The sequence below is a fragment of the Hemiscyllium ocellatum genome, chromosome 10, assembly GCF_020745735.1.
Source record: "Hemiscyllium ocellatum isolate sHemOce1 chromosome 10, sHemOce1.pat.X.cur, whole genome shotgun sequence".
NCBI classification, from domain to species: Eukaryota; Metazoa; Chordata; class Chondrichthyes; order Orectolobiformes; family Hemiscylliidae; genus Hemiscyllium; species Hemiscyllium ocellatum.
Genome location: NC_083410.1, coordinates 58,714,944 through 58,740,356, shown reverse-complemented (window position 1 = coordinate 58,740,356; position 25,413 = coordinate 58,714,944). Strand labels below are relative to the sequence as shown.

Sequence of the window (25,413 nt, the reverse complement as noted above, 5' to 3'; positions counted from 1 at the left end):
AAAGTCAAAAACATTGTAATAATTCTTGCAGGCAAGGGATGCGTGACCATACTTTAGACAATCAGACAATCTTAAAAAGGCAAATGCTCTGCTTGCACATACCGACACTTACCAGTAAGTGGCGATAGACCCAACCCCAAAACTGCTAAATAGAATCACATCCTTTCTAACAGGACTTAAACAATGAGGAGAATTAATCAGGACAGACTTCCAAAATATGAAACCAGATTGATCCAACCCACCATGCTTCTACGGATTACCAAATTTACATAAACCCGGGGCATCCCTCACACCCATAGCTCTCCACCTGGTACACCAACATACAGACTAGCCAAGGACCTCCATCAAAAACCAAAATACTTAATTGAAGATTCACCCCACTCCATTCATTTCACCCAAGAATTCCTGAACATGATCAAAGATACCAAGACAGAAGAGGACGAAATAATGGTCTCCTTTGACGTTTCAGCCCTTTTCATATCAATTAACATCGAAATTGATGGCCAAAGAAACACTGACATCACTACTAGGAAAACCAGGACCACAAACACCAGACAGCACCCACCTTATCAATGAAGACAACATCCTCAACCTAAAGGATCTGTGCCTCACCACCCATTTCACATTCTCAAAACCTACAAACAAGTCAACGGAACACTCGTGGGATCATCGATATCAGGTCTTATTGCGGAAGCAATAATGCAGAGACTTGAACAAGCTGCCCCCCCATCTCTCCAACCCAAACTTTGGGTCCGTGACATGGATGACACCTTTGAGGAATCAAACAACACCATCAACAATATCTTGACAGGCATACAATTCATAAAAGAGGAGGAGAATGACAACAGACTCCCACTCCTAATGTGACAGTTGAATGCACATAACCGGAGAGCTTCAAACCAGCGTCTACAGAAAAACGACAAACACAGACCAAACGCTTAACTTCAGAAGCAATCATCCCAACACCCACAAATGGAGCTGCATCAACACATTATTTCAATAAGCTGTATCACATTGCAGCAACCAAGAGCTACAAACAGCAAAAGAAATATCTATACAGCGTTTTCAAGAAGAATGAGTATTCATTAAACGCAATCTGCCGATTCCTCAGAAACAAGCCCAGACAAGCAGACACCATGCAACCAAAAACTAGAGCCTTTATATCAAAGACATATCAGAAATGACTTCTGAACTACTCAAACCTCGGCATCATGGTAGCCCACAAACCTACTAACGCAAACAACGACTAATGAACCTGAAGGATCCATTGGATACTTCCATCAAAACTAACGTCATTTACAAAATATCTTGCAAGGACTGTTTAAAAAAAAAACACTACATTCAGATAAACTAGCAGGAAACTTGCCACCAGGATACATGAACACCAACTAGCCCCCAAAAGACATGACTCACTATCGCTAGTTTCCATACATGCAGACAAAGAAGGACACCACTTTGACTGGGACAATACACACATCCTAGGACAGGTGAAACAAAGACATGCACGAGAATTCTTAGAGGCATGGCATTCTAACCAGAACTACATCAATAACAACATCAACTTAGATCCCATCTACCTTTCCATGGAAATGACATCACTTACCTTGAGAAACCAAGGCCTATAAATAGAGAGGCAGGGCATACCACTAGTGCTTCACTGGAGACACGCTAACTGATGTTACCTAGTCATGGTGATGAAACGTCTGAAAACAAACCTTTCAGCTCAGCAAGCTAACTTATATGCCTGGCTTATATAACTTTTATACTGTGTGCGCAGCACACAGTACTGGATTAATAATGACCTTGGCATCATTGCAGTTGTGTACCGATCCATCTTTCTTTATCACTGGTACAACAGGTGTGGTCCAACGCTCATTTACAGGTTCAAGGATTTCTGTCTTGATCAGCCTCTCTCATACTGCCTTGACATTTCATCTGATTGTAGAAGACAGTGGTGTAGCCATGCAACATTTTGCTTGATTTTCATTTTTGATGTTTAATTATGGCAATCTTTTGCATGCTTCGAAAATCTCCATTTGAGAACAATGGCATGTTTCTTTAGAATTTGAAATAGCTCCGTCAAAATCTGATAGTGATTTACTTCAGCCCAGTTGAATTTAATTTTTTTCCTCCAAAAACGTTCTTCCCAATAAAGCTGGAAGATTTTCCTTGACAATGCGTCAAGACAAATCTTCAGACTGGCCTTAGAACTGAAAGTTCACACCAATACAGTTCCTTAAAGGCACAACTTCATCTATGTACATGCTTAATACAATTTTTGAGGAATACAGCACAATATGACTGAGCTGCTTCTGATACAAACTTTCTGGTATTAATAAAGCTGCCATTTCAGTGTCTACTTTTGTTACGACACAAGGATAACAAACCAGGCCAACTCAGACTGGATTCACAACACTGTGAAATTCAAACATCTGAAGGCCCTCTAAGTTGTACATTTGTTCCTAACCTGGTTCAAGATAACAGTGAGATTTCTGTTAACTGTAAGAGAAATTAACAATTTATTATTAATACTGTAAATTTATCAGAACAAATCTAAACGACAAAGTAATCTAACTTGAGCCCAATCACCTTTACTAGAGAAGGTGCAAAACTTGACCTACTTGTGGAAAATAAGGCAGGGCAGATGACTGAGATATCAGTGGGGGAGCACTTTGGGCCACTGGCCATTAATCTATTAGTTTTAAAATAGTGATGCAAAAGGATAGACCAGATCTAAACATTGAAGTTCTAAATTGGGGAAAGGCCAATTTTGACGGTATTAGGCAAGAACTTTCAAAAGTAGGGACAGATATTCTCAGGTAAAGGCTGGAAAATGGGAAGCATTCAGAAATGAGATAATGACAGTCCAGAGAAAGTATATTCCTGTTAAGATGAAAGAAAAGGCTGGTAGGCATAGGGAATGCTGGATGATTAAAGAAATAGAGGCTTTGCTTAAGAAAAGGGAGGAAGCGTATGTCAGGTATAGACAGGATGGATCTAGTGAATCCTTAGAGTATAAAGGCAGTAGGAGTATACTTAAGAGAGAAATCAGGAGGGCAAAAAGGGGACATGACAGCTTTGGCAAATAGAGTTAAGGAGAATCCAAAGGATCTTTACAAATACACTAAGGACAAAAGGGTAACTAGCGGGAGAATAGGTGCCTCTTAAAGATCAGTGTGGAACCACTGGAGATGGGGGAGATACTAAATGAGTATTTTGCATCCGTGTTTACTATGGAAAAAGACATGGAAGAAATAGAATATCTGGAAATAGATAGTGTCATTCTGAAAAATGTCCATATTACAGAGGAGGAAGTGCTGGATGTCTTGAAATGCATTAAAGTGGATAAATCCCCAGGACCTGATCAGGTGTACCCTAGAACTCTGTGGGAAGCTAGGGAAGTGATTGCTGGGCCTCTTAATGAGATATTTGTGTCATTGATAGTCACAGGTGAGGTGCCTGAAGACTGGAGGTTGGCTAATGTGCCGCTGTTTAAGAAAGGTGTTAAGGACAAGTCAGGGAGCTGTAGACCAGTGAGCCTGATATCGGTGGTGGGCACATTGTTGGATGGAATCCTGAGGGACAGGATGTACATGTGTTTGGAAAGGCAAGGACTGTTTAGGGATAGTCAATATCGCTTTGTGAGTGGGAAATCATGTTCCACAAACTTGATTGAGCTTTTTGAAGAAGTAAACAAAGAGTATTGATGAGGGCAGAGTGGTAGATGTGATCAATATTGACTTCAGTAAGGCGTTCAATAAGGTTCCCCATGGGAGACTGATTAGCAAAGTTAGATCTCATGGAATACAGGAAGAACTAGCCATTTGGATACAGAACTGGCTCAAAGTTAGAAGACAAGAGGGTGGTGGAAGAGGGTTGTTTTTCAGACTGGAGGCTTGTGACCAATGTTATGCCTCAAGGATCGGTACTGGGTCCACTACTTTTCTTTTTTTTATATAAATTATTTGGATGTGAGCATAAGAGGTGTAGTTAGTGAGTTTGCAGATGACACCAAAATTGGAGGTACAGTGGACAGTGAAGAAGGTTACCTCAGATTACAATGGGATTTTGATCAGATGGGCCAATGGGCTGAGAAGTGGCAGATGGAGTTTAACTTAGATAAATGTGAGGTGCTGCATTTAGGGCAAACAAATCTTAGCAGGACTCTTACCATTAAGTGTAAGATCCTAGGGAGTGTTACTGAACAAAGACCTTGCAATGCAGGTTCATAGCTCCTTGAAAGTGGAGTCACAGGAAAATAGGTTAGTAAGAAGGCGTTTGGTATGCTATCCTGTATTGTTCAGAGTATTGAGTACAGGAGTTGGCAGGTCATGTTGCGGCTGTACAGGACATTGGTTAGGCCACTGTTGGAATATTGCATGCATTTCTGGTCTCCTTCCTATTGTAAGGATGTTGTGAAACTTGAAAGGGTTCAGAAAAGATTTACAAGGATGTTGCCAGGGCTGGAGTGTTTGAGTTATAGGGAGAGGTTGAATAGTCTGAGGCTGTTTTGCCTGGAGCATCAGAGGCTGAGCGGGCAACCTTATGGCAGTTTATAAAATCATGAGGGACATGACTAGGATAAATAGACAAAGTCTCTTCCCTGGGGTGGGCGAGTCCAGAACTAGAGGGAATAGGTTTAGGGTGGGAGGGGAAAGATATAAAAAAGACCTAAGGGGCAACTTTTAACGCAGAGGGTGGTACATGTATGGAATGAGCTGCCATAGGAAGTGGTGGAGGCTAGTACAATTGCAACATTTAAAAGGCACTTGGATGGGTATATGAGTAGGAAGGGTTTGGAGGGATATGGGCCGAGTGCTGGCAGGTGGGGCTCAATGGTCGGCATGGACGAGTCAGACCATAGGGTCTGTTTCCATGCTATATATTTCTATGACTCTATGACCTTTGACGTCAGCTCTATATGCTCGTACAGCCAAACAGACACAATTAAGCCATAAATTAGAATGAAAATAAGATCTGTAATTTGCCAGTTCGACAACCACTTTGACAATAAGTGTCAGATCTTTTATGGCATCCATGAACAATATGTTACATCACAGGCACATGGGATTGTAGCTTGCTTGAATTCTGAAGTCACTAGTGGGCGGCACGGTGGCACAGTGGTTAGCACTGCTGCCTCACAGCGCCTGTAGACCCGGGTTCAATTCCCGACTCCGGCGACTGACTGTGTGGAGTTTGCACGTTCTCCCCGTGTCTGCGTGGGTTTCCTCCGGGTGCTCCGGTTTCCTCCCACAGTCCAAAGATGTGCGGGTCAGGTGAATTGGCCAAGCTAAATTGCCCGTAGTGTTAGGTAAGGGGTAAATGTAGGGGGTATGGGTGGGTTGCGCTTTGGCGGGTCGGTGTGGACTTGTTGGGCCGAAGGGCCTGTTTCCACACTGTAAGTCTAATCTAATCTAGTCAATGAAAACAGCTTCTAGCAGGCTCTGAGGAATACTCACTTTTTTTTCCTATAAATCTTTTTCAGAGCATTTCAACAATTTTGTATCTGAATTCAAAACTAGACATGGTTAAAACTGAAACAAGATTTCCCATTCCAGCAGCTTCTCCCTGGAAAGTCTCTGCCTTTGCTCCCAAGAAAATCCAGTCAAAACCAGTTCAATCTATGTTTTCTGTTTCTTTTTTAGCATTCGCTGTGGTTGGCTGGCCAGCACCAGTTTTCCCTTTATTGACCAATGGCAACATTCAACCAGTTGCCCATTCTTGAGTATAACACATCATCTTGTCAAAATATCTGCAGTATTTTTAGATTAACCATCATCTTTCCAGGTCTGTTGCTATATGCAAACAACAGGTTGCTGCTGATCAAAGTTCAAGTCTCAACTTCACCTCACGGTTCCAAACCAAAAATGAGAAAAATCAAAATCACCTAAGGCTGGAATTGAATCTCGGTTCTTGGTACTATGAGGCAGCAGTGCTAACCACAATACTGCCTTTATTGCTTTTTAACAGTTAAAGTTATTGCTGTAAATTATTCACTTAACCACCTGTGTTCTATGGATTCTCCTACTCTGAAAATAGCAACAATGTGTAAAAACAAGTGGGATCATGAAAGCAATATATCTATGGATATTTAAAGTGAGTTTGGTTATGTTTTGAAATTGAGGAGAAAGTGAGGACTGCAGATGCTGGAGATCAGAGCTGAAAATGTGTTGCTGGAAAAGCGCAGCAGGTCAAGCAGCATCCAAGGAACAGGAGAATCGACGTTTCGGGCATAAGCCCTTCTTCAGGATTCCTGAAGAAGGGCTTATGCCCGAAACGTCGATTCTCCTGTTCCTTGGATGCTGCCTGACCTGCTGCGCGTTTCCAGCAACACATTTTCAGCTATGTTTTGAAATTAACAACTTCACAGAATTCATGTAAGCCATGCTGTAAACTAATATTTTCAACTTAGCTGATGGTGGCATTTTCCTTCCCCGAGATATTTATTTATTTTGCAGTTTAATAATTTTTTTTAAAAACTAAGGTTTTGAGTTAGAGTACGGCTTGATGTACACAATCTCAAAGTATAAATCGGCTTAAAACTCAATCTGGAAGTATGAATCAGCTTAAATCTAGATATGGTTTCTTCTACTTCTAAGCACATTTTTAATTATAATATTAGCACAAGCCTTTGATGTAGAAATGAAATGAAAGGACGTCCTGTCGAAAGGCATTTTTATTTTCTATTGCAGTCTTCTTTTTCCTCTATATTTATTGTTAAGGTGAAAACCATAAATAGTAGCATTCACATTTAGATATTCGAGGTTCTGTAATGCTAATTTTCAATACCATTTTATTTTGATCCCGACATTTGTTTTCTGCCATATGTGCTCTTATAAAACATTGTTAAATCATTAAGCTTCAACAGAACCGTTCCAAATTTTTCTCGCCAGTTTAAATGCTTTATTATAAATTGGTGCTTATTATAAAAACAGTACAGTACTTAGTACAGTTTTATCTGTTCAGATTTCTTGCTTTTAACAAGCTTGTCAAATTACATTTCTGAAATTTAGAATTGAGTTTGTTAGGACGGAGCTACCGTCCCTGGTGTTCGTTTGAAGGAGAGAAACACTGGATCTGATTCAAAATATAAGCTTTTACTGAGAGAGAGACGTACACAATACAGTGAGATATTTACTGCTCACTGGAGAAAGCGCCTTCTCAAATCTTTCCAAAAACCCCTGCTTGATATATTGTTCGCTAAGCTAACGCTAGGTAATCACTCACACACGTGATCTCTCACAGACAAAGGCCTCCTGTGAACAGGCCTCGGCCTTGGCAGGTATCCACGAGATGGTCTGTCTTGTAAACAAGGTCTCCGAATAAAGGCTGCCATTGTATTGGTCTGACCTTGGTAGTCCAGCTGCACAGGCAGTTTCGGTAAACAGTCCAAACAGCAGCTCTGCAGCGCCCCCCAATTTCCCAAGCAGCAACTACAGGTCTACCCTCCCTAGGCGTATTAGATATACATCCCAACAAGTTGCAGTAAAATCCACCAATACCTATATATTGTAAAATTTCACGTTTTGTTTTAGGCATGGAAAAATTCACGATACTCATTAATATTATTTCTTTAAATAGAAACCTAGAAGATAAGAGCCGGACGAGGCCATTTGACTCTCCAAGCCTGCTCCACCATTCATCACAATCATGGCTGATCGTCCAAGTCAATAGCCTAATTCTGCTTTTTCCCCATAACCTTTGATTCCATTCATCTCCAGTGCTATATCTAGCTGCCTCTTGAATACATTCAATGTTTTGGCATCAACTACTTTCTGTTGTAATGAATCCCACATGCTTGTCACTCTTTTGGTGAAGAAATGACTCCTCATCTCCATCCTAAATGGTCTACCCTGAAACCTCAAATTGTAACCCCTAGTTCAGGACATACCACCATCGGAAACATCCTCCCTGCATCTACCCTATCTAGTCCAGTTAGAATTTTAAATTTCTAAGAGATCCCCCCTCATTCATGTGAACTCCTGCGAAAACAATCCCAACGTAGACCTCATATGTTACTCCTGCCATCCCAGAATCAGCCTGCTAAACCTTTGCTGCAGTCTCGAGAGAGCAAGTGCATCCTTCCATAAAAGAGTCTATAATACCTTTCATACATCATTTCAATACTTTTCTGAGAAATAACATGGTATTTCATTTAATGTTTTAAGCATCTCCATATTATCTAACCTGATTACTAGAGAAACAACATTAAAATGTTCAATTTCTGATTAATTCTGAATTTTTTAAATTTCACAAGCAATTTCTTTCATCACTGTAACTTCATTCTCTGGTTCTGACCATCTTCCCTGTCATAGTGTCATTTTACCATGTTACCGTGACTCATTCACTAATATTTCCTCCTTTCTTGAGTACTGACTATTGAGTTTCTTTTCGAATTGTAAGGTCCGACTGAATCTTGCTTTTTAAAGATTAGTCTTTGTCAGGTAACAATTGTATCATCTCATCACCAATGACTCACTTCTGAGCTTTGACCTTTTTTTATTTCATCTAATTTTCACCCTTTAGATGCTTTTTTGGTCAACTGATTAATTTTCCTCAAAATAGGCACAAAACTTTGGTTAATAATTTTTTAATAGCTAATTTAAGAAGTCTTCTTACTTCACACCCACCTGAATCCTGTGGACTCATTATGGGCATCTCTAATGACAAATAGCAACAAGGCAATTCATTTTATTGTAACGTTTAGAACCCATCAAGAATGACTTAATCATGGTCTTTAAAATTTGATGCTGTCTTTCCGATGCTTAGAGAAATCATGGATGATGAGCTGTAGGCATAACTTTTTATTCCCAGCCATTCATGATTTATTTTAATATTTGGAGCATTGAATCTGATCACAGTTCAAATTTTTATTTGGTTAATCCATATATTAAAATTGGACTGATTTCTTCACTACCATTTTGTGGTACTATTCTGCTTCAGGAGGCCTTGTTGGAACATCTGTAACTGTTAAAAGCCAATGATTACTGCTCTTCATTTTAGGAATAGGTTCTGTGCAACCCTTTTAATACCCTGCTAAATGGTCTTCATAACAGTCAGGATCAGACTTAATAATGCAGGTTTAATTGATGCCTGAGGTTTTTTCACTGTTGGCAAGTATGCATATATGGCAATATTTTACATCCTTTTGCCATCTTTATTAATTAACATTGTTTCATACTTTAGCCTGTGCTATCTTAATACCTGCCATTAGAATTTCATGAGTTACTTGTAAAATCTCAATACAGTACTGAGAGTTAACATCTGATGGATTACTGTCCATTCATCATTGACTGACTGTTATTTGAAGTGATCTCCATACCCTCATTAGCACCTTGTCTTTTAAATAATAACACTTGGGTATTGGTTCTTATTCACTTTTAGATTTGCACTGTTTGTTCCACCTTCTCGGGATTTGTATTGCTTTCCATTTGAAGCAGATGGGCTCAACTTGTTGTAAACATGAGATCTAGTCTTAACAGTAAGCGATCTAGGATGTTTTTCCTGTTCATAGAGTCATAGCGTCATAGAGATGTACAGCATGGAAACAGACCCTTTGGTCCAACCTGTCCATGCCGACCAGATATCTAGCACCCAGCCCATATCCCTCCAAACCCTTCCTATTCATAAACCCATCCAAATGCCTCTTAAATGTTGTAATTGTACCAGTCTCCACCACTTCCTCTGGCAGCTCATTCCATACACATACCACCCTCTGTGTGAAAGGTTTGCCCCTTAGGTCTCTTTTATATCTTTCCCCTTTCACCCTAAACCTATGCCCTCTAGTTCTGGACTCCCTGACCCCAGGGAAAAGACTTTTTCTATTTATCCTATCCATGCCTCTCATAATTTTGTAAACCTCTAAGTTTCCCCGCTGAGCCTCCAATGCTGCAGGGAAAACAGCCCCAGCCTGTTCAGACTCTCTCCATAGCTCAAATCCTCCAACCCTGGCAACATCCTTGTAAATCTTTTCTGAACCCTTTCACGTTTCACAATATCTTTCCGGTAGGAAGGAGACCAAAATTACATGCAATACTCCAACAGTGGCCTAACCAATGTCTTGTATAGCAGCAACATGACCTCCCAACTCCTGTACTCAATTCTCTGACCAATAAACGAAAGCATACCAAATGTAATCTTCACTATCCTATCTACCTGCAACTCCACTTTCAAGAAGCCATAAACCTGCACTTGAAGGTCTGTTAACATAGAACATTACAGCACAGTACAGGCCCTTCGGCCATCGATGTTGCGCCGACCTGTCATACCAGTCTGAAGCCCATCTAACCTACACTATTCCATGTACGTCCATATGCTTGTCCAATGACTATTTAAATGTACTTAAAGTTGGCAAATCTACTACTGTTGCAGTCAAATAATTCCATACCCTTACTAGTCTCTGAATAAAGAAACCACCTCTGACATCTGTCCTACATCTATCACCCCTCAATTTAAAGCTATGCCCTTTCGTGCTCGCTGTCACCATTCTTGGAAAAAGGATCTCCCTGTCCACCCTATCTAACCCTCTGATTTATCTTCTATGTCTCTGTTATGTCCCCTCTCAACCTTCTTGTCTCTAACGAAAACAGCCTCAAGTCCCTCAGCCTTTCCTCGTAAGACCTTCCCTCCATACCGGACAACATCCTAGTAAATCTCCTCTGCACCCTTTCCAGAGCTTCCACATCCTTTTTATAATGCGGTGACCAAAACTATACACAATACTCCAAGTGCGGCCGCACTAGAGTTTTGTACAGCTGTAGCATAACCTCATGGTTCCGGAACTCGATCCCTCTATTAATAAAAGCTAAAACACCGTATGCCTTCTTAACAACCCTGTCAATTTGGGTGGCAACTTTCAAGGATCTGTGTACCTGGACACCGAGATCTCTCTGCTCATCTACACTACCAGGAATCTTACCATTAGCCCAGTACTTTGCATTCCAGTTACTCCGACCAAAGTAAATCACCTCACACTTGTCCGCATTAAACTCCATTTGCCACCCCTCAGCCCAGCTCTGCAGCTTATCTATGTCTCTGTAACCTACAACATCCTTCGTCACTATCCACAACTCCACCGACCTTAGTGTCGTCTGCAAATTTACTAACCCACCCTTCTACGCCCTAATCCAGGTCGTTTATAGAAATGATGAACAGCAGTGGACCCAACACCACCCCTTGCAGTACACCACTGGTAACTGGACTCCAGGATGAACACTTCCCATCATCCATCACCCTCTGTCTTCTTTCAGCAAGCCAATTACTGATCCAAGCTGCTATATCTCCCACAATCCCATTCCTCCAAATTTTGTGCAATAGCCTACTGTGGGGAACCTTATCGAATGCCTTGCTGAAATCCATATACATCACATCAACCGGTTTACACTCATCTATCTGTTTGGTCACCTTCTCGAAGAGCTCAACAAGGTTTGTGAGGCACGACCTACCCTTTACAAAACCGTGCTGACTATTCCTAATCAAATTATTCTTTTCTAGATGATTATAAATCCTATCTCTTATAACCTTTTCCAACACTTTATCAAGAACTGAAATAAGATTCACTGGTCTATAATTAACCGGGTTGTCTCTACTCCCCTTCTTGAACGGGGAACCGCATTTGCTATCCTCCAATTTTCTATCACTATTCCTGTAGACAATGACAATTTAAAGATCAATGCCAAAGGCTCGGCAATCTCCTCCCTGGCTTCCCAGAGGATCCTAGGATAAATCCCATCCGGCCCAGGGGACTTAGCTATTTTCACACTCTTCGTGCAGCAACACTGCCTAGAATCTTACCATTAAGTGTATAAGCCCTGCTAACATTTTGCTTTCCCAAAATGCAGCACCTCACATTTAGCTGAATTAAACTCCACCTGCCACGTCTCAGCCCATTGGCCCATCTGGTCAAGATTTTGTTGTAATCTGAGGTAACCCTCTTCGCTGTCCACTACACCTCCAATTTTGGTGTCATCTGCAAACTTACTAATTGTACTTCTTATGCTCGCATCCAAATCATTTACGTGAATGACTAAAAGTAGAGGACCCAACAGCAATCCTTGTGGCACTCCACTGGTCACAGGCCTCCAGTCTGAAAAACAACCCTCCTCCATCACCACCCTCTGTCTTCTACCTTTGAGCCAGTTCTGTATCCAAATGGCTAATTCTGCCTGTATTCCATGAGATCTAACCTTGCTAATCAGTCTCCCATGGGGAACCTTGTCGAACACCTAACTGAAGTCCACATAGATCACACCTACCACTCTGCCCTCATCAATCGTCTGTTACTTCCTCAAAAAACTCAATCAAGTTTGTGAGACATGATTTCCCACACTCAAAGCCATGTTGACTATCCCTAATCAGTCCTTGCCTTTCCAAATACTCAGGATTCCCTCTAACAACTTGCCCACCACCGACATCAGGCTCACTGGTGTATAGTTCCCTGGCTTGTCCTTACCACCCTTCTTCAACAGTGGCACCACGTTAGCCAACCTCCAGTCTTCCGGCACCTCACCTGTGACTATCGATGATACAAATATTTCAGCAAGAGGCCCAGCAATCACTTCCGTAGCTTCCCACAGAGCTCTAGGGTACACCTGATCAGGTCCTCGGGGTTTATCCACCTTTACCCGTTTCAAGACATCCAGCACTTCCTCTTCTGTGTAATATGGACATTTTGCAAGATGTCACCATCTATTCCCTGACAGTCTATATCTTCCATATCTTTTCCCACAGTAAATATTGATGTAAAAATACTCATTTAGTATCTTCCCCAATTTCAGCGGCCCCACACAAACGCCACCTTGCTGATCTTTGAGGGGCCCTATTCTCTCTCCAGTTACCTTTTTGTCCTTTATGTATTTGTTAAAAACTCTGTGGATCCTCCCTAATTGTATTTGCCAAAGCTATGTCATGTCCCCTTTGTGCCCTCCTGTTTTCCCTCTTAAGTATACTCCTACCTCCTTTTATACTCTTCTAAGGATTCACTCGATCTCTTCTGTCTATACTTGACATATGCTTCCTTTTTTTTTACTTAACCAAACCCTTAATTTCTTTAGTCATCCAGCATTCCCTATATCTATCAGCCTTTTCTTACACCCTAACAGGAATATAGTTTCTCTGGATTCTCATTATCTCATTGAAGGCTTCGCATTTTCTAGCCGTCCCTTTACCTGCAAACATCTGCCCCCATTCAGCTTTTGAAAGTTCTTGCCTAATACCGTCAAAATTGGCCTTTCTCCAATTTAGAACTTCAACTTTTAGATCTGGTCTATCCTTTTCCATCACTATTTTAAAACGAATAGAATTATGGTCGTTGGCCCCAAAGTGTCCCCCACTGACACCTCAGTCACCTGCTCTGCCTTATTTTCCAAGAGTAGGTCAAGTTTTGCACCTTCTCTAGTAGGTACATCCACATACTGAATCAGAAAATTTTCTTGTACTCGCTTTACAAATTCCCCTCCATCTAAACCCTTAACACTATAGCAGTCCCAGCCTATGTTTGGAAAATTAATCCCTTGCCATAACCACCCTATCATTCTTACAGACAGCTGAGATCACCTTACAAGTTTGTTTCTCAATTTCCTTCTGACTATTAGGGGGTCTATAATACAATCCCAAGGTGATCATCCCTTTCATATCTCTCAGTTCCACCAAATAACTTCCCTGGGTTTAATTCCGGGAATATCCTCCCACAATACAGCTGTAATGCTATCTCTTATCAAAAATGTAACTCCCCCTCCTCTCGCCTCCCTTTCTATCCTTGTAGCATTTGTATCCTGGAACATTCATCTGCCAGTCCTGGCCACCCCTGAGCCATGTTTCTGTAATTGCTATGATATCCCAGTCCCATGTTCCTAACCATGCCCTGAGTTAATCTGCCTTCCCTGTTAGGCCCTTTGCATTGAAATAAATGTAGTTTAATTTATTAGTCCTACCTTATCCCTGCCTGCCCTGACTGATTGATTGATTGATCTGCTTCTGTTCTCAACTCTACCAGTCTCCGATTCATCTCTTTCCTCACTATCTCCCTGGGTCCTCCTTCCCCCCCCCCCCCCACTTTTTCCATATCAAGAAAGAATCCATTCTACTCAATGCTGCAGATTCTCTGCAGGCCACACATCAAAACAACGATTAACTTATCTGATTCTGTGCTGTGAACTTCGCCCAACAGTTCCTCCAAGACCAGTTGTGAATTTCAGTGTTTGTTAATTTTCCCAGATGCACTCCGATATCCAGCAATAGATGAATTCAAACAGCAAAGGCAGTAACTCTGCAGGTTCTCTCTCTCTCTTTCTCTCTTTCCTGCAATGACCTCACCATGTGCTTCTTTGTCTGTTCTTTTCGCTTTTAAAACTGCTGTTGTTTTGACTTTTTTTTCCCAAAAGTTCCAAAACAATGCAACAGCATATAAAACAGTAATTGCTGCTCCTGGAATTTGAGGAAATCCCCTCCAGCACCTAAAATACCTCAAAAAAGGAGCAGTTGTTACAACCAGAAATTTTTCCCTACCTCCCTACCTGTTTGTCAGTTCCTTTTACTTCTAGTTGTTATAACACCCTCCGTGAGAACAATGCTTTTGAACAAATCAGATCATTTCCAAAGACAAAATCAATCCCTTGTATTGGGAGTCTGTATTACTAAAAGTACAACTTCTTTATTTCCTAAGTACACTTTAATCCAACTCTATATAATGGGATCAATTTGTAATCTGTATGTCTACCTCCAGTTCATATTTCTTTGCTTCATGAGGTCCTCTGGAAGGCACATTTCATCAGTCACACAGCGTTAGAAATTGGCTTGTCCCAGTGCCTCTCAGTATTGGTTTGGTTTGTTTCCATGATTGGACAATTGAGGAAATATCTCTCCCTTTGAAATACCAACACTCAATGGTATGCTTCCCTTCAGCATAATCTAGGAAGAATTATTTTTACTGTTCTGCTGATCCCTCTTCCTTTTGATGAAACACATTCTACCTGTATCTTTTCTACATTGTTAATACCCACTTTATTTTCCGATTCTATATATTAAAAGTGATATAAAGAAGCTAATATGATTCTGTGATAAAAGTGGAAAGCTTAACCTAATTGCTGGAAAATAAATGGGAGGCCTGTTATTGTATTGTGAATACCCAAAGAATCCTCAGAAAAGTAAAGATATCATCAACTGAATGTAGACATTTTGCCAGAAAGAAACCAACTATAGCCATGCTGTTGAGAAAGAAACTTTTTAAAGTGGAAACTGGGTGACACTATTTTGTATTTCCTGGAAGTTTTAGTGCAGTCAAAACCATTACTAAAAGTTTAATCTGTGGAATATGCTTCACAACAACATGCCCATCTCTAGAAAAATTCATGAATTCACAGTGAAGACAGTAATCTAAGATTACAGAGAGATCTTGATCAATTGGATCAATGAGCTGAGGAGTAGTAGATAGAGTTTGATTGGGATAAATGTTAGGTAATGCAAAGACAGTATTTATACAATTAATGGGAGGGTAGTGTTGTATAGCAGAGAGACTTAAGAGTTCAGGTTATTCTTTGAAATTTGTGTCACAAATAATGTGGTTAAGAAGGCATTTACCATGCTTGCCTACATTGCTCAGACCTTTGAATATAGGAGTTGGAACATCATGTTGAGGTTGTACAGGATGTTGGAGAGACTTCTTTTGGAGTACTGTGTGGAGTTCTGGTTGACCTGTTATAAGAAGGATATTATTAAACGGGCAAGGGCTCAGAAAAGATTACCAAGATGTTTCTGGGATTGGAGGGTTTGAGATATAAGAATAGACTCGACAGGCAGGGACATTTTTCACTCGATCGTAGGAGGTTGAGGGGTGACCTTAGAGATTTATAAAATAATGAGGGGCATAGATAATAATAGTCTATTCCCTCGGTTGGGGAGTTCAAGACTGTGGGACATATTTTTAAGTTGAGAGGAGGAAGATTTAAAAAGGATGTGAGAAGCAACTTTTTCATACAGAGGGTGGTCTGTGTGTAGAATGAACTGCCAGAGAAGGCGGCGGATGTAGGTATAGTTACAGTGTCTAAGAGACACTTGAATAAGTACATGAATAGGAAAGGATTTGAGGGATATGGGCCAAAACACAGGCAGGTGGGACTAGTTTAGTTTGGGAACATGGACAGCATGGTCTGGTTGGACCCAAGGGTCTGTTTCTATGCTGTAGAAATCAAGAGTTGACTTTTTTAATTTGTCTGTTAGGGGTAACCCATTTTATTCCTCTATTTTATCCTTTGTTAAAACTCTGAGCTATTCACTTTGTTAATTTTAAGGCATGTTCAAATGTACACAAACATTTTTCCAGATATCCCTGTATCAATCATATGAGTTCAGAAATGCATGTAACCTAGTAGTATAGAAGTTGGATATTGCTGAAAGAAGGCACTCATTTGTGGAAGTGTTTTGTCTTGCACTTCTCAGGATAATTCACAAGAATGTCCATGTAAGAGAAAACTAACATTTAGACAGAAGGAGAGGGGATTGTTGTTTGATCTGATTGTTAGATGTATTGTCATGGAGAATGCAAGTGTTAATGCTTGGCTGTCAACTGCCAGACCTTTATATTTCAAACCAGACAGCATGACTCTAGTTGATTATGGCAGTGCCCTGAGAAACAAAATAACGAATGGTTGATACATGTTATGTTGAGTTGAAACATTATTAGCTGTTGTACTCCCAATGGCAATACCTTTACCAATCAGACTCCACTTGACAACCCATCAGCACTTTCTACTCGAACAGTGTAAAGGTTAGTTTATCCTTTTATTGGTATTCTTGTGAATTGTTCTAATAAGTGGAGATCAGAATGTTCCAAGCCCTTGAATCACATTGCCAAAGGCTTCAAGTGAGAACAGCTGTGAGGAGCTGATCTCACTGACGTGAGAGCTAAAAATCGCATCTTCCAACCATGCATTGACCTGAGAGATGAGATTCTCACTAGTGAACAATGAGAGGACTAATTGCATATATTCAGATATATTGATATGCAACTCCCATTGTCACCATCTGATTTCTATCTTAGACACCAGGCATCTGCATCTTGGGGCTTACTCCATGGGCAGTGATTACACATGACCCATGTCTCCATGTTCCTAGTTTGCCAACTTTCCTGTGACTCTTATGGTAGTGCTGGGATCAGTGCTTGGACCCCAGCTATTCTGAATATATATTAATGATATAGATAAGAACAATGTATTATAACTTCTCTAAGTTGGCAGATGACACAAAGCTGGGTGGGGTGGTGTGTTAGGAGGCGGATGCAGAGATGTTTGTGTGGTTTGGACAAAAGTAAATAGGTACGAACATAGCAAATAAAAAATTAATGTGAATAAATGTGAGGTTACCCATTTTGGTAGCAAAAACAGGTGGGCAGATTATTACCTGAAGAGGGATAGATTGGGAAAGATGGAGGTACAATGAAATCTTGGTGTCCTTGTACACCAGTCACTGAAAGTAAGCATGTTGGCGCAACAGGCGGTAAATAAGGCCTATGGTGTGTAAGTTTTTCATGGCTTCACGTGCTGAAGCAGGGATGTCGTGCTGCAACTATAGACCACTCCTGGAGTATTGTATGCAGTTCTTGCCTCCTCTCTGAAAGGATGTTCTGGCTATTAAGGGAGTATATGGAAGGTTTACCAGACTGATTTCTGAGATGGAACTGAAGTACAGTAGAGACTGAATCAGTTAGGACAATATTCACAGAATGAGGAGAGATGTCATAGAATTTAATAGGTATGTATAAGTTTAAAACAGAATTAGACCAGGTAGAAGCAAGAATGACGTACTCGATTACCATAAAGTCCACACCTGGGGTCACAATCTAAGAGTAAGGGATAGGTCTTTTAGGACAGAAATGAGACCGTTTTCATCAGAGAATGGCGAGCCTGTGGAGTTCTCTGCCACAGGAAACTGTTGAGACCAAAATATTTTAAGACTTTCAAGAAAGATATAAGTGTAGTCCTTAGGACTAAAGAGGTCAAAGGATATGTGGTGAAAGAAGCATCTATCAGGAGTTGGATGATCAGATATCATCATATAGAATGGTGGCGTAGACCTAAGGGCTGAATGGCCAACTTCTGCTCCTGTATTTCTGTATTTATATACAAAGCAGCTGCAGACCGCTTGTGCTTGACTGGGTCCATGGCTGGCCTTTAATGATGCCATAGCACCTGAACGTATGCAATAAGCAGGTTGCTGTAGGGGTGTGAAATATAGGTAATAAAGCAAATTTGGGAGATAGTGTGAGAAAATTCACCAGAGAAAAGCCCTTCATGGATCACTCCAAAAATGGCACTAGCATTGATTTCTGGTGAAAATCAACCTTATAATTGAAGAGTGAGACTTTGCCCTTTTGTATATTGATACCATCTGTACAGCAACTCCAGAAAATGATTGAATGCCCCGTTTTCTTGCTGGTTCTTCTGGAATGACGGTTGGTAATGCATGGATTCCTTTTCACTAGAACAGAGAAGAGTTCTTGTATCCTTTCTCTGTAACCCCTGATTTTAGAGTGAAAATCCAATCTCGTATGTTGCTCAGAATTCAGAGAAGAGTGTTGATTGGAGCTATGATCTTGAGTTGTTTTGAGAATTCTGGATGAAATGGTAGTGCCCAGCCTGATGCTTACACAGTTTAAAAATTTTGGAATGTTGCTATTTCGTTCTGTTGAATTATGCTTTCACGTTGTGTATTGTTAGTTCAGGTCCAGAGCATACTCCCATTCATTGTCTTTTAACCAAGGTCATTGACTTTTTAGTTGTCTAAGTCATATACCTGAATGGCTGTCATTCTTTCAGATTATATTGGGAAAGGAAATGCAACTTGTCTCCAAGGAGACCAATGTCAATGAGTTCCATTTATTCTTGGAAGCTTTTAAATAATTTCAAGCATCTTTTGTGATTTAATCTTGAGATCGTATGGTCTGGTTCCAATTGCAGTTCAGTCTGAAAGATAATCAGGTGACTTGGGAGCCATGTTAGCCTGCTTTGTGTTCATTTTTAAAAGTACATTACAGTTTCTAACAAAATGTGTGATTTTTAACTACACATTTGTGACATGGTGTATCATTGATCTCTAGAAATATTTTCCAATTATAAAGGTGTTTTAAACGTCAACTAAAAATGCGGCTTACCTAACTTTTCTTGTCATTTTGATGCCAGGAAAAATGAAATGAACGTGATTTGGACTGTGTATTTAGTGCAGTAAAATTAAATGCATCTATTCATTATTGTTTGTAGATCATGTTACATCTTGCACAAGAACGTGACTGCAATCAATCTCCAGTCCATGGAACAGTTCAGTCACCTACTGGATCCCCAGGCATGCAGCGTACTGAGAGCAGACAGCATTTGTCTGTTGAACTGGCAGACACAAAAGCAAAGCTCAGACGAATCAGACAAGAAATGTAAGTACGTAGATCAGAACTACGCTCAGATCAAGGAAATGAACATTGAATTTTAGAAAAGTGGTTTGGGGCAGAATTTTAACAAAAAAACTGTATCTGTGGAAGTTGGAAACTTCTCTAGTTCTTAAATAGATGAGCCATATGACTTGTTATTGCACTGGATCTGAAGAAATACGAAACAAATAGATTTATGTTGTTTTTACAAATGAAATAACATCATTCAAACCAAAAACAATGAGTTTGTGAATATCAAGACTAAGTTGCGTTGATGTCTGAAAATCAGAGCTAGGTTATTGCATTCCTGAGCTTAGCTACTTTATAATGTTAAGGGTCATCATCTAAGACCAGAATTGGCAAGAGATCAGGAAATTGATTTTCATATTTCTTCAATCGATTATGAGTGACAAACTCCAATATAAACGCAAAAGAAATGAAAAATCCAAAATCTGTTTCAAAAATTGCTTACTTGCTGTGAGGGTACAGTTTATTAATAACCTGTGGCCTGTTATTTAATGCAACTGGAAATGAATTAATTCTTTAAATATTTAACTTAAAGTCTAAGAATGAATCGCCAAATGAAATCAACTGTTTTCCATTAACATTTGCCCCTAATAATATTTCCCTTACTTTGTACCCCAGTAAATTGGCCTCATGGCACTAATGCACTTGGAAAGAAATGAAAATTGCTTATTATGATGCCATATTTGCTAATCATTATGAAAGAATATTGGAGCATGTTGTTTTGAAATAATGATGGTACAATAAATATTTGCATGATTGTGTCAGTTCTAAACAAAACTTTTTTTAAGTTTATTTAAGTAATGTTTTATGTTAATTCTATGCTGGTCACTTTTATGTCCAGTTAGAATGATTCTGATTATGTAAGTTAGGAAGTAAAATACTGGTGCATATTATTAATTTAAAACTTAATTATGTATTGGATAGATGAGAAGAAACATTTGTAAACCTCTTCTGAAACCGTCTATTTTCTGCTTCTTAGAACGATCTATAACTTGTTTACTAAATCCATTTATATATTCATAACCCAGAAAGAAGAAAATGATATAATAACGGTTGTATAATTTTCAACAAAAGGACCGGTTTAAAATATTGCACAGTGCTGACTGAGCACTTGACCTAGTAGGGTTTGAGATTCTGAGGGACTGATTTTTTTCAATGTGCTTCATTGTACCAATTACTTCATTAAGAGCATGCCTATATCTAGCATCCAAACGGTTCGGAGCAGCTTCACTTGACTGCTGTTGATAATAGTTTCAGGTAATATCTCGATCTGAAAAATGGAATTGCACTGAACATGTGTTAAGCATTCATAACTCTGGCATCAGAAGTGGAAGTAGCTTTTAGTTGTACTGTTTTAAAAAATTGTGGGATAAGAACAAGAAAGAAAGTATGACAGTGAAATTTACCTGTAGCAGAGGTAACCTGCTTTTTTTTTTAAAGCTTGCTGCTTTTCTTCATGATTGTGTGAGTATATATCTTCTAGAATGTATATGGTGCTCCTTGTAGATGTTTTTCCAGCTTCAGGAATAATTAAGGTGTTTGACTGCTGAGAACCAAGGCGAATCTCCCAAGATTGATGTTAACTGCAAGAAAATGAACTAGCCTTGGACCTTGTTCTACCTTGGTGATTTTTCCTGTCCTCTTTGTAGTACCTATTTTTTGAGCAAGGATATTTGATGGGTTGAGTATGTCATTGAGTTGAGAGCTTTGGTGTGCGTAATTTAGTCTTTTCCTTAGTCCTGGGCATGCTGCAATCATTATTATTAATCTGAATGGTAACAGATCTAAAGCAATCTTGAGATTAGTTAAGACCTCCATCGTGGAATCATCTAGATGCAAATATTATTGAAACTGAAATGAGTGAGTTAGTCTCACTACGCATAGTATTCCAAACAAGGGGAACACACTGTAGAAAAATCTGTAGACTCAATTGCTTAAAAGCTTTCCTACATTGATGCAGGTAGTGTACTCTACTCTTCCATTTTCACAATATCTTGAATGGCCTCAATGATTATGCTCAGTAGTTTGTTTTCATATCGCTCCTCTGCTACCTTTTTCTTGTTCATATGTAGCACTTAATTTCAAGATCTCTTCTTAATCTCAATTTTGTGAGCCTTCAGGAGAGATGCATTTGTGTTTGGAATAAGTCGAGTGAGTAACAATGGGTGCTGTGAGTACTTGTTGTTTCAGTAGTGGAAGTTGCTCCTGGCAGGACCTTCAGATGCAGTCAATATCTGTCAAGAAGTATTTTTATAAACAAGCATGTCTTTCCCAATAGCTTGTATCCCACAATATAGATGTTAAAGCGATCGAACTTTATTTTTGCTTCTGTGTGCTTTATGTATCGATGCTTGGCAAAGGGGAAAGGATGAGTTGGTGTGGAAGGTTATGAAGGGCCTTGTGTTTTGGATAGAGGGCCATAGGAGATATATAGGAAGGATATTCTTATTAGGAGTGATTTGAGTAGATAAGGTACGTACTTGATGGTGTTTAGAAGAATGATAAGTGACCTTGCTGAACTGGACAATATTCTTTGGACTTTGATAGAGTAGATGCCGAAAGATTATTTTCCCTTGGGAGATTTTCAGACCAGAAGAGACACAAAGAGTAAGGCATCAGTCTGTTATGACAGATGAGAAGAAGTTTTTTCTGAGGTAGTGAATATGTGAAATATTTTACTGCAGAGAGCTGTAGTAGCTGGGTCAATAGGCATATTCAAGCTTGGAACACATTTTTAATTTAGTTAGGGAATCAGATTATGGAGAAAAGGCAAGAAAGTGGAGTTTATTATCAAATTTACCATTATTTCCTATTTCTTGTGGTCTAGTTACAGCTGGCTTTTGAATGACGTTGCAGAAAACATGTGCAGAAGGATTCAGAAGATTTGTGCTTTGAGGGGCAGTAGTCAATCTATGTCAAGAATGCAGTTTCTTGCTAGTCAACTTCATTGTTATGTGAAACTGGAATAACCCTGCATTGGTATTTTTTGAGTCCCATGATTGTTGACTTCCTCCTTTATTTATTGTCATATGTTCAAATGGTTGAGCATTTTTATATATTATTTTCTGTACAATTTCTTGCAATTTTAGCTCTGTCCAGTAGCCAAGGTATCCTGAAGAGCAGCATTTAACAATTGACCTTTTCCCCATTTTGTGCTTTTGAAAAATGGGTAATACTCTCTATTATTTAAAGTGAGAAGCCAAAGATGGCTTGTCAATCAAACATGCTTACTTCTCTTGCAGCTTAGCAAGCCAAACCAAGTCAGCCTTATTATCACTGAATTCATAAAATAACAGAATGAAAATATTCAGTGATCCTCAAAATTGTTCAATTGTTCCTAACCAGACTTTGCAAATAACAGACCTTGGACACCAAGTTTATAAGTTAGACAAAAATGAACATTTTATTATTAATAATGTAGCCTTAGCAGAATACAGATGACTAACAAGGTAATCTAATTAATACTTAAGCCCACTCTTTGATCATCAACCTTCCATTTGTACCTACAGACAGAATTAAGGGAAAAAATTTTTAAAATCATAATTCGCCAGTTCAGTAACTGTTTCAATGATGAATACCAGGCCTTTATGAAATTCTGTGGGGTGGTTTTACAGGCATGTAGGACTATGTATCTTGCTTGAATTCTGAAGTAATTGGTCAATGCAAACAGTTTCCACAGATCCTTGAGACTTTTACTTCTTATGGTTGGGATTCTTTTCTCAGAACTTGTAAGAAGTTGATAATTGGAGAATAACTAGAGAGAGCAAAACCAAAAGACAGCTTCCCAGTCCAGCAGCTTTGAAAACAAAACTGTAATCTGTCCAGTCAAAGCCAGTTCACTTTGTTTCTCTATTTTTTTCCAGTTTCTCTCCAGTTGGCTGGCCAACACCAGTCCTCCCTTTAATTACCAATTGAACACCTAACCAACTGCCAGTCCTGAAGTAGAACACCATTTTGAATTCCTCCTTTTAAGCATCTTGCTTTGTTCCACTACACTCTCCTTTTAATCAAAATCTTCCTTTCCCCTGTTCATTTCCTAAAAGCTTGATCTATTTTCTCAGTCACTTCTTTTTATTTGACTACAAGTAATGATATTCTCAGTTTATTTATCTGTTAGGACCTTTTTAAAGGCCATGTTGACTGCCTCTTTGCTCTTGTGTCACTTGACTAAATTCTATTCATTGATCTTCTGTGCTAGGATGTTCCCACAAAGATGGTATTTCATCTAAGTACCAGATAAACAATTTTCTAGGAATAGGAACAAAAGATCAAGAGATGAGTTTCATGGACAGGATGAACACAGTGGACTTGGGGGGAAAAAATGAGAATGATGTGAGAAGATGCAGATTTTAGAGAAAGTAGGATGAGGTTGGAGAAGGAATTTTAAACATTTCTGCACTTATTGTTGGAAGTGAAGGTTGAGGAGATGGGAGAGAAATGTAAGAAAGTATTTACCGTGAGAAGATTGTCTCTGCAATTCAGAATGCAAGTAGGACCTTGTTAGTGTGTTAGGTGGTCTTGCGAGAATTGCTGAACACCATCAAAGACGCCAAGATAGAGGATAAAGTAATGGTTTCCTTTGACATAACAGCCCTGTTTACATTCATTAACATCAACCTGGCCAAAGAAACACTGATTACACCAAAGAACCAAAGACACATACAGCAAACATCACCAACTTCATGAACAAAGTCAACATCGTCAAGCTAGTGGACCTATGCTTTACCACTCACTTCATTTCAGTAACAAAACCTGCAGATAAACCAACAGAATACCCATGGGATCTCTGATATATCAGCGTTCTAAGCAAAGGCAGTAATGCAGAGACTTGAACTAACAGCTCCGCCAACCATCCAACCCAAACTTTGTCATCAATAAACGAAATAAATTAGAGGAAACCTTCAAGACCATCCATAATATCTTTACTGGCATAAAATTCACAAAAGAGGAAAACAACAACAAACTGCCGTTCCTAGATATCACAGTAGAGCGAACAGCCAATGGGGAGCTTCTAACCAGCGCCTACAGGAAAATAGCACATATGGACCAAATACTGAAGTACAAAAGCAATCATCCTAACACCCACAAGCGAAGCTGCATTAGAAGATTATTTCAACGAGCTACCACACACTGCAACACAGAGCAACTATGAAGGGCAGAGGAAAATCACCCATAGAGCATATTCAAAAAGAATGGGTACTCAATGAATACAGACTGCTGATTTCTCAGCAACAAACACAAACAAGCAAACCGAATGTGTCCAGAAATGACTGCCAAACTACTCAGACCCCTTGGCATCATGGTAGCCCACAAACTCTCCAACATACTAAAAAAGCCGTTAATGAACTTGAAAGACCCTATACAGCCAACAAGCAAAACAAATGTCATTTACAGAATACCTTGCCAGATCTGTAACAGTCACTTCATTGGACAAACAGACAGAAAACTAGCCACCAGGATACATGAACATCAACTAGCCACAAAAGACATGACCCATTCTCATTAGTATCCTTACATACAGAGGAGGAAGGACACCACTGTGGCTGGGACAACACATGCATCCTAGGTCAAGCCAAGCAGAGACATGCACAAAATTTCCTGGAAACATGGTATTCTAACTGGAACTCTATCAACAAACACATTGACTGACTTGGATCCCATTTTCCACTCCCTGAGAAAAACAACAAGAAATGCCATCACCACAGGAAGTTACACCACCAACCCTAGGAAAGCTGAACACAAATAAAAAGTGGCCATACCACTGGTGCTTCACTGGAGGCTCACTGATGTTACCTAGTATGGTGACGAAAAGTCTGAAAATGAACCTTCCAGCTCAGCGAGCAAACTTTCATCCAAAACCCCAACCTGAGCTCCAAAATTTCTCAAAACTCACCTTAGAAGTATATGGCAAAAGGAAATTGTAAAATCCAAAGCAACATTCCAGAACCTCCTTATTCAGTATGGTGGCATTTGTT

General features: G+C 39.6%; 1 protein-coding gene across 6 annotated transcripts in view; it reads left to right on the top strand.

Moving 5' to 3' along the window:
- Nucleotides 1–25,413, top strand: part of LOC132819773 (girdin-like) — a 378,017-nt gene that overhangs the window by 100,481 nt on the left and 252,123 nt on the right. For all 6 annotated transcript variants that reach the window (XM_060831525.1, XM_060831521.1, XM_060831524.1 and 3 more), the window contains exon 8: nucleotides 19,251–19,417. In XM_060831525.1, the coding sequence (XP_060687508.1) occupies nucleotides 19,251–19,417 (167 nt within the window). The remainder of the gene's footprint in view (nucleotides 1–19,250; nucleotides 19,418–25,413) is intronic.